The 11,459-nt window shown below is 38.9% G+C and overlaps 1 protein-coding gene across 1 annotated transcript in view; it reads right to left on the reverse strand.

Moving 5' to 3' along the window:
- Window positions 1–2,205, reverse strand: part of LOC135106937 (zwei Ig domain protein zig-8-like) — a 52,363-nt gene extending 50,158 nt beyond the window's left edge. Inside the window, exon 1 of the mRNA XM_064016388.1 lies at window positions 1,826–2,205. Within this exon, the coding sequence (XP_063872458.1) occupies window positions 1,826–1,889 (64 nt within the window). The 5' untranslated portion in view covers window positions 1,890–2,205. The remainder of the gene's footprint in view (window positions 1–1,825) is intronic.
- Window positions 2,206–11,459: the final 9,254 nt, after the last annotated feature.

Here is an 11,459-nt window from a genome sequence, read left to right on the forward strand (position 1 = left end):
GGAGGAAATAGGAAGGTGTATTCCATATAGGGACTGCCACGTGTAGGCCTGATGGCTTTTGCAGCTTCCCCTTTTTTTGTGTGTGTGTGTTTCTCCTGCTTCCACTTTACGCTTAATCTAACTTCACTTAAACCACTACTTTTTTACTACTTCTTGTTGTTCTTCAGTGTCATCACGACCTACTTCTACTGTCTCTGTTTTATTCATCCCAGCACACTGAAGTAATACTATGTAGCTTAAATACTACTTCAACAACAAAAACATGAACAAAACCAAAAATAGTAAGAATAACAAGAACATGAACAAATATTATATCAACAACTACGCCTAAAGACCACTATTACTACCCTCACCACCATGAGACACTACCAACATAGCTACCATGACCACTGCCTTCGCTAACACTAAAACTACCAACACCACCAGCGCCATCGCCATACCCGCCAGCGCTAATGATACACATGATATGCACCGCGACACACAAGATAATCCGCAAACACATTAATGCACATTAGGCACGTATGTGTGCGGATAAGTAGGTGCTGCTGAACACTGTGTCTGCCTCTTTCCTGCTAAAACCAACTATTACCACAACCAACACGCCACCGCCAACACTACAGCAACCACTAATGATATCACTCACTAACAAGCTTGCAATTATACCACGATTACTACTAAATTAACTATACCTGTTACTATTATGCTCCCTAAGTACACTACTCTAACTATTACTAATACAATTATTACTTTTACTATCACTACCGTTGCTATAATAAACACGTAATTATAAGCGACACTGTCAATGATTAACCCATAGATATATTTGCGTATATTATCATATAAGCTCCCACACAGATAAGTTCTCACAACAAACAATCATCTCTCCCCCTACGCCTTAAATCATCTCTAATTGAGGGAGGAATTCTAGATCATCTTCGAAAACGTGGATGAAAGATTATATTTTTATTTATTCCCATCAGTCTCGGAGGCACCAAGTCGCAGATTTTATTTTCACTACATAATTTTGTTTCCAGTCTTGCAGTTCGCCTTTTGCGTCTGCTTTGAATACAACAGGTAGCAGCAGGCGGCGCTGACAAGGTAATGAACACTACGACGCCAGGAGAAGTTTGCAAGTTTCGTCTTTTGATGCGACCGAGTCTTCAGGTCCTCCTCTCCCTGCTACTTCTGCTCCTTCCTGCGACGATCGGATGTCTGTTCCGTTATTGTCGATGTAGATTTTTCATGTCCAGCTTATTGATCTAATTTGCATGTGTTAAGAAGAACCCCGCAGAAGGTCAACAAACCCCACAGAAAAATTCATCAGTCATCTATCGAAGTTAAATGATGACTAAGATGTTTTTCTTCAAGGAGAAAATCATCTATATTCTCTTCAGTTTTAAAGCAAAGTTTGGATTACCCTCCTCAGGAATCAATATACCATTACAAGGAGAGAGAGAAAAAAATAAGAAATGTAATTCTGTCTTAACTGGTTCACAGTCTGAGTCACGTAGCACCACACGAATGTAAAATTAACGAAGTCATCCACCTCACGAACAACAACCCTACCAAAATCTTTCGGTCACTTGATATGATATTAACTCACTCACTTTCCTGATGAGTGAACTTATTTCTAAGTTGATAAATGAATAACTCCATCAAAACATTTATGTAGAACATCGCGATCACCTTTGACCTTCCCTCCCTCCCTCCCTCCCTCCCCTTCTTGTCCTCACTGTATCGGCGCCACGTCACGCAGAGGGAACACGGCTGTCCAGGTCCACTACATGGCAGTAAAGAACTGCGTGGACGTCACTGCATGGCTCACCTGAATCCTCGACGAATGAGGCCAACAGGATGGCGTCCAGGAGTAGTACACACAGGGATTTCATCTTCAGTCAAGGAGTCCTGGTCGGCTGGGTGATAACGACACAATCTCTCGCTCCTTACATCCTTGAACCTCGGCACTCAGACTGTATGGAGTTCAAGCTTAACAATTCGATTTTTCACTTCATTTTTTTTCTGGCCACTTATGTTAAACCATGTGTGATTGGCAGCGGATCATTCAAGAACAGAGGCAGTTTGAGGTGAAGTCAGGACAGGTGTTGCAAACACACTATTACTGTAATATATGAGGAGCGAGCAGTGAGAGACGAGCGCGCGCACACATCCACCCGCGACGATCTCGAAGCCAACACTGAGCCACCAACACTCTCCAGGCTGCGAGGCGCGGGTGGCGGCGGCCAATCAGGCAGGCGCAGCGAGCCGGTCATCACCCACAGGTGAGGTATCAAAGGTGACATACTCATACTTCCATCTCTTGCAGGTGGAAACTTGCCTCTAATGGAGGCAGCGCAGTTACTTCACCTCCATCTCGCCCCCTCCAGGCTATCCAGCGCAACAGCATGCAATGATGGAGAAACCCTGATGGAGAGTTTAATGAGTCTCCATACTATGGCCTTCGTCCTTTGACCTTATTTTTCAGCGTCACCGCCCTCCCGGTCTTACGCCCCAGTCAGCTGTGGTGTCTCAGCAACGTGCGGTTTATAGATTTCAGTGTCAACGCATGGTGCTACATATGTTCAATTTATGAATTAATGATTGTAAGAAATGTACTGTTCCTCTCTCTCTCTCTCTCTCTCTCTCTCTCTCTCTCTCTCTCTCTCTCTCTCTCTCTCTCTCTCTCTCTCTCTCTCTCTCTCTCTCATTGTACTACATGATTTCCAGATGACGCAATACCACTCCCGGCAAATACTCTCGGACATGCATTGATTTTAGAAATAGGTTCCTTCATATTTTCCCTTGAGGCAGAGCAGCGGTTGCATTCTTCTTACAAGTTTTAAAATCTCGCTCCCATTCACGATTTTCGGTATAATGTATACCTGACTACGAAGAGAATTCAGGAAAGAGAGACCTGGAGCTCATAAGAAATGTCGTACCCGATGAGATATGAACCACGATTATTAATTATTATAATGACGGAAGAAGAAAAAGGCGAAGAAAATACGCGAGGAGACTCCGGTTTCTTCTAATCCTCAGAGAAAATTTCGAACTTATCAAGAAGTTTCTAACTCTTTTCTTTTTGAGGAAAACTAGGTAAAGGAAGGAGTGAAAGAAGTTAGGATTAGAAATATTTCTGGTTGATGTAATATTTTCAATACGAGTTTGTTTTATCAATGTTACATTATTACTGTTTTCTATTCACGAGGCTGAAGACTACGCCTGGTGGAACATAATGCGACTACGCGCGAAAATATAAATAGAAAAAGGACTGATGAGCTTATGGCGACATTCTGTAATTAAAAAGTCATGCAGCGCTAATTAAAGAAATGCATTACCTCGGTGAGAATGCGTTATATCCCTTCCTCATTAACATGCTTTAGTAAGACACTAATATTTTCTCAATCCTCGAACTGAAACATGTACGTACAGTCGAAACTATTAATTTTTCTCCACCTTGGAAGTCGGAGTCAAGGACAGAGAGAGTGGTTTGTCCGAGCGAAAGCCCATCATTGACTGGCCTTGACTCCGACTTCCAACGGGAGGGAGAGGGAGAAATTAGTAGGTATTATTAGTAATTAATTTAATAATACAATAATAATACAGATTGTTATTGAAAATCAAAACCATCACAGAATGAAAACGTCAACAGAACTGTGCCAGACAAATGTTTCTAAAACCTGAACCGCCTCCTAAGGCCACTACCAATGTTGTTAACTACGTCAAGCAAATTCCCAGCATGATTCACCCGCAGCTTACACGTCTCATGCCGATATCCAGACGAAGATGAATAACAAAATAAGAGTATCGATAACTTCATTTCTGTTGCAGCAAGAAAGAATATGTGATAAAATCTGTAGAGCAAATAGGAGGAACGTTACGTAACCCTTCCAATCAACAGAAGCGTCCTCCTTACATCACTTTTCTCAGCACTACTTGGCTCCTCTCCTATAACAGTAATAACATTAATGTTTCCTTATTTCATGAAAAATGCATCGAAGAAATTAGAGGAGCACCGCAGGGGAACAATCCACTGATGTAATCCGCTCAGACTTTGAAAACAGAATACCGGCAACACTAATGGCTCCAGCCTGTGCCTCGTCACATTCATCGAGAGAGGATGTTCTTATACAAGGCAGTGCGCGACGGTCGTCAGAAGTAAATCGCTACAAAGAGTTACAACTTGGTGTTAGTCTTTTCTAGAGTCAACCCTGCCCATTGTACGAGGCGCCACGCTCGATGGAGATCTTTGTTCCCCATGAAGAAGCTTTTGTGTCACCTCTCAGAGGCGACAAAAGCAACACACCTGACCCCTGGGGCGCCACTCCCCTAACATCACCGTGAAATTCAAGGAGAGAGGAAGGAGAAAATGTTGCAGGAAATTATTACTATTATTTTATTTATCTTTTTTTTTTTTCACAGACTACGTCATATGCAGTAGTGAGGAATCAGGTGGCGCTGGCAGCGGCAGGAAGGAGCGAGTCGAGATGAGAACGAGGAAAACTTGTTTTGCCTTCAGTGAATGTTTAGGAAAAATCTATTTTTGTTACTTGTAAGAGTTCGAACATATGAAAGGACGTGAGGAAGTAATCTCGTTTCGTGGAGTTGGCATTACTAGAGAAAGCAATTGCGTATCCTATTTACTGTGTAGTATATACAAAATTTTTCATATGCCCTTAAGATTTTCTCTGAAGTTGACGCAGTAGTGAATCACGGTCTCCTTGTTAATCTTCTCGTTCCCCAAGAGGTGTGTCAGTTCATTCGCGCGTAAGGAACTACTTCGTGGGAACAGTTGGAGTGGAATTACAAGTGAGAAATAACAACAAGAGGTTCTTGCTTCACTTCATTTTTTCTTTCACGAATCCAAACGTTAGTACCGTATACACATATCGTAACGGCTGGGCTATTATCCTCTCTAGGAGTAGTCGTCGACAATAACAGGTCCTCAGAGTTTCACCATTTCAACTTTAATCACTTCCAATTATAACAACAAAAAAAATAAATAAAATAAATAAATAGCGAGAGAGTATGCAGAGAAAACTGGAGAAGTGCCACAAAACACGTGTGTGATGAGCTTGACGTTTGATCAAAGCGAGGCAGGTCATTCAGAGGCAAGATACAACTTTACGACAGCTCCTCCACACTCTCTCCCGACCACAAAGATCCTTCAGCAAGTCTGAAAATGTAGATAACTCCATCAGGTAAACACGTCCTCGACACAACTTTTGTCGTATGAGAAAAAATGTAAGCGTAAATATATTAAACAAAAAAGTAATATAATGTAGATCTTTATACGATATGTAAGTTTACAAGGGTTGTCAGTATTTTATGATCATACTATCTAGCCTCGTCTCTTGAGCGTTACGTTAAAAGTTGGCGCCTTCGACCCACTCTCGAGGGGAAATTTACAAACATGAGAGTGGAGGAGGCTAACAGGTTGGGATCAGTAGTGGTAGGTCGGGGCTTTGACTTGACGAAAGTTAGGTGATAAGAATCCTCATGAGAGGCAGTCACGCAACTAACTCATCATGAACACGCGTCCTAAGAATTCTAGGCATGAAGAGTGACTGACGGCGAGAATGATGGGGCAATTGTGAGCTGATTTAGCCTCAAACTTTCTTACATTTGCTTGTGCAATGATAACTTTTTGACAGTGCATAGATTCAATAGTAGGTGGTGTTACCTTGAGGTCTACGTGAGGACACTAGAGACAGGAAACGAGACGCCAAAGTTTTCAAGGTTCTTAAGGTCAGCACCAAGGTTCAAATGTCTGAAAAACTGTTTTTGCACCCGAGGAAAGAGCAAAGTTCATATGGCTCTGCTTAGGTTACATGAAAGCGCTGTTCCTCCCGCCAAGTGACACGCAACCCTGAATACCACACCATCGATTTGGAGGTGCAGCTTCTACCTCGGTGCCGTCGACCAGGTCTTCCAAGGGTTTAGACTACAGATAGCTGGATGAAATTGTACCGCGTCTCCATGTGTATGGCAAGGACCCTGCGACACTAGTGAGTTTCGGTGACTTTGGGAGCCTGGCAAGTGTACGTAACAATGGTGAGGCTTGCTGGGGGAGACTCGAGGCTGTCAGGAATGGTGAACCAGAGGAGGACAAATGCAACAGCAAGAACAATGCAAACAGTGGCAGCAACGGTAGCAGTATTATTAGCAATGCGAGTTGTAATAGTAGTAGTAGTAGTAATAGCAGTAGTAATGGTGGTAGCAGTAGTAGCAGCAGCAGTAGTGGAAATGGTTTAAAAAAAATTTATTAAGCATGAACAGTAGAAACATCACGCAATTTAAAAAAAATATTCAGTTAATATTTAACACGCGTCTTCCTTTCCCTGAGCATAACGTGTGCATAAGCTTTACTTCATCAAGCATCTTTCCTCCAACAGTACAAAATAGAAAAGTGTAAGCTTAGATGAAAAGAGAGAGAGAGAGAGAGAGAGAGAGAGAGAGAGAGAGAGAGAGAGAGAGAGAGAGAGAGAGAGAGAGAGAGAGAGAGAGAGAGAGAATAAAAAAAGGCCCTAACATCTGTGGGAGTCAAACTTTCCGCATTTCCCCGGCAAGTCTCGCCATTACCGCCTGAGAAAGCCTCTGAAGCGCCGATGATGAACTGATAAACGAGGGAGGAAATAAATTCTTCCAGGTCATTATCCTCCGCCATCACCTTGCAATCACGGCCCGTCCGCCGCCGAGAAGAGAGGGAGAAAAAAGAAGAAGGTAAATTTATCGACAAGAAATCTATCCTGCTTTATCATGAATTCTTGAGGCAAAGATCAGGGATTGATAATTAAGCTGCCCATTTTTTACTATAATCGGGTGATGGAGGCCAAAGGTAAATGTTGAATATGATTAGTCACCTATTTTTTTCTTGTTTAAAGATTATAGCAAACGGAGGAAAATACATAGGTTAAATTTTCTCTCATCATAACAATATTCTAATAGGAACAACTTGGTCCACATCCAGTACTTGTCTAGCCAGACGCTGGTAGCCTCCAGAAGCAGTTTATACAACTTCTCTTACTTTCATTATTACCATTCTTATTATCATTCAGCCTTTTAATCTCCAGAGCATATAAGTTACATTTTTATTTACAATTACCGAGCCACTGTCAGATTACAGTCATGATGCTGACATGGTTATCAAAATCCTTCATGCATCTGAGACACTTGATTAGTTAATTTGATGAGTCGCCAACACAGGGTCATAGGGTCACATAGGTCATATTCTCCAGGTCAAGGGAACACTTCATTTGGGAGGTGTGTGGGAATCACGTCCACATGATGGCCTTCTGGTGGACTTGGCTGTACGACTTATAATAATAAAAATAATAATAATAATAATAATGAAGGATATAACATCAAGTGCAATAACAATAACAGGAATATGGTGACATTTGACATTTCACTTTCGTTTTGATCTCCACGGTTAATATATTATACAAGAACACTCGTTTTTAAATCACATCTTTTCATTTTTTTTGTTTTTTCATGATATGAGATCTTCATACAATTCAGATACATGAAACTGTCATTATTACTGAAGTTAACACGTTGAGGTAAAATTTCATTTCACTTTTTTTATATATATTCTTACCATTTTATTGCATATTTTGTTTTTAAGAGACTGTGCACTGAATGAATTCTTACATGCATAAAATATTTCCTTTAAAAAGATATCATGACACAAATGCGTCTCAGTGGAAAGAAAATGAGAAGAATTTACAGACATAAAAACGGACCAATCCAAATAAACACGCTCACGCAATTCACTTATTACACGAGGTAATAATGGATGTACCATTTCCTGCAATAAACTATAATATTAATACTGGATAGAATAAAATAAACAAAATCACATTACATAGTAAAACGCAACTAATTTAGAGTATTATTAATTAGATTTCCTATGCTTTCGTTTATAAATCACGGTGAGCAGAATTCTTAACTTAAAGCGTCAATGAAAATAATAAAAATAAACATACCAATTTGCTGCAGGATAGAAATTCCAGCCAGCGGGAAAGAGTCTTCAGCTTTTCTTGTGCGCCATAGAATTTACGATTAAATGAATAAATTGCCCAATGCGCTGAAATACTGCTGACAGAAACAAGATCTATAAATAATAATTTGTCCATATGTTATTTCTCTCTCTCTCTCTCTCTCTCTCTGTCTACAATGATAGTTTTTTTTTTGCTATGGAGTAAAAGGAAATAAAAAAAAAAAAAAAAAAATATATATATATATATATATATATATATATATATATATATATATATATATATATATATATATATATATATATATATATATATATATATATATTTTTTTTTTTTAACAAAGACAGCTATATGTGGTGAGTAAGGTACTCAACAATAAACTAGAGCAGTTTACAGGGTGAGCAGCTAGAGTTATCTGATTCCAGTGCAGGACATCGATCAACACTTAACGCTTCTCAACAGCTTCATAAAACACTGAAGTTTTACAAGTGAACCATCGAGACAGTTCCAGTTATAAAAAGCTTTAGCAACAAACTACCATCACCGTATGTTCCCCAATAAATGCACACACACACACACACACACACACACACACACTTTATATATATATATATATATATATATATATATATATATATATATATATATATATATATATATATATATATATATATATATATATATATATATATATATATATATATATATATATATATATATATATATATATAAGATGGGTTCCTCAAATCAAATAAAAACATATTAAAGAAAAGAAAAGAAAAAAGTGACACGATTTGCATACATTCTAGACCGTACACCGTCCCAGGCATCACATTTACACTTAAGTATCAGAAACATGAGTTGTATTCCGAGAAAGAAATGCTGAGGGGACTGCCAATGTTATATTTAGATTAAAGTGTATGTATTTTTTTTTTCCATTTTTTACTCTTGTTTTATTGATGATTCAGTATATAAAACACAGAAAAAAAAAACATACATTATAGAGCTTTGTAAACACCACGAGTTATATTTGGCTTAATATATCCATAAAATATTGATATGGCAGTCAAGAACGTCAGTATTAAAGGTTAGTGGTTCTTCCCGCTCTTTAACCACCATCACACACACACATACACACACACACACACACACACACACACACCATAAATATCGCCACCCTCGACAAAGCTTAGTGTTCTCCTTTACTTAATATCATTTACGATCTTACAGGTTTGTCTGCGAGTAATGAGAGAACCGAGGTGAGTAAACAGGACCTCGGTTGTCTACACTTAACGCTGTCTTGTGTTGTGGCTGAAGCATAAAACGCACGCAGTGAGAATAGCCCTTGTGATAAAGATATAAAACAATTTTCTGCAGTTTTGTAACTTGATAAGAGAAACAAAGATATGACATTTAAGTGAAATAGGTAATAAGGAAGCTTCGGTTGAAACGGGTATTCTATATTTTTTTACGTCTCAATTAAGTTTTCATCAGGGAAAATTCCCACTATAAATCAAGATCTAAAGTAGAAACAAAGGAGAGGTACTCCTGCTTCAGCGAATGCTTTCTCAGTTTTATCTCTGATATGAATAATACAGTAAGTCATTCACATCACTGCAAAAAAACCTCTAGGCATCTCTTCTTAACCTCCAGCCACTAGAGAATGTGTCCTCTTGGTGGTGGTTGGTGTGGAGCTTTGAAATCATAAATAAATCATGTTCGATCCAAGCAGCGAGGTGACGTTTGCCAAAGTGGAGGATGAAGGTGCGTGCTTTTAGGCTAATACACCACGGCTTTTGTGTGTGTGTGTGTGTGTGTGTGTGTGTGTGTGTGTGTGTGTGTGTGTGTTATGCATGGGAGCATTACCACACTGGTTTTCTTATCACTTATAGCAATCCCCACTATTCCGGAAAGCAGATAATCTTGAACTACTAACATAACGAGAATACCAGGCCAAGATATCACGCTGCGCTGCCGTCAACCACCATGCATTATGGTCTTGTTAGTCCTGTGATCTGAAATATGATAATACTCAGTTGCCTCACTTTTATTCCCTTAAAACCTTTTCTCGCCCCTATATATTATTCTTGCTCATCCAATCTCGAGCCACACACCTCTAGTAAAGCCGCGCCCCTCCCATAAATCAGGGATCCCTAAGCCTTTCTCTACATGTTCACCTTTCCATACCTGACCAGTGAAGACGAACCATCAATCAATACTCGCGTGAACTTAGGATGGTCTTGTACGTCAGATATTGCTCACCTTGGTGGAAGTACAGTCTCCTAAAGAAGTGATGTCATACTGTATAAAATGTTGCAGACAAGGAAAGAAGTATTAGAAAACTCCATATTTTTATCAATGTATCACAGTCCAAAATGCTACTTGAACTTTGTGGAACTCTTAATATAAAGCAAATGATTCGTCCATGTATCAGTCACTGTTCAATTAATGTACATGAAGTTTTACTAGGATTTATGGTACCACTATTATGAGCAACTGCATAGTCTAGTTCTTCGCCTCAGGATCTCTACGATTACTCTGTTACAACACGTAGCTTTTGATCATGTTACAGTTGAGGTGATTACTCTCCTAGATTGTTATGCCGTGAATTATTATAGTACATGACATGTAGTATTACAGAAGATTATTTTCCTAGCAGGTGATTGATAATTGTGTACGGCTGCCATCTGTTGATTCCCTGCCTATTTACCTGAACGTATGTAATATGTGGAAAGTATGTAAAAAGGCGACTGAAGATTGGAAAACACAACCCAGGCAGACATCAGAGTTGTTAGATGAGAGTGAGAGAGAGAGAGAGAGAGAGAGAGAGAGAGAGAGAGAGAGAGAGAGAGAGAGAGAGAGAGAGAGAGTGTTTACACCTCCTCCTCATGATGTTGACGATGATGGTGATGATGATGATGATGATGATGATGATGATCGGTCCCAGTTTCGTTACTTAAAGGGAAGGGAACTCAGTAGCGTTGGTCTGTGCTGGAATGGGAAAAAGTCCAGCAGCCGACACGACTTAAGGGCATTTGTGAAAATCCTTCTTATATTTCAAGTCTTTGTGTCTCGCAATTTTTCTTGATCTTGAAGAATTATTTTGTGTCGACTGTGCTCTGGGTTTCTTTTCTCCATTTTTTTAAATAATTTTTCAGTTAGTAAAGAATGTAATTTTACTGTCATCACCACCGCAGTTACTTCTTGCCTTTTATAAACGTTAGTATAAGTGTTAGTATCGCTGGTGTCGCATTTCTTTAATTAGTACAGACTAGCACGAGCCTACAACTACAAGTATCAGTGAACGTGATTATATATATATATATATATATATATATATATATATATATATATATATATATATATATATATATATATATATATATATATATATATATATATATATATATATATATATATATATATATATATATATATATATATATATATATATATATTTTT

The sequence above is a fragment of the Scylla paramamosain genome, chromosome 14 (assembly GCF_035594125.1).
Source record: "Scylla paramamosain isolate STU-SP2022 chromosome 14, ASM3559412v1, whole genome shotgun sequence".
Classification (NCBI taxonomy): Eukaryota; Metazoa; Arthropoda; class Malacostraca; order Decapoda; family Portunidae; genus Scylla; species Scylla paramamosain.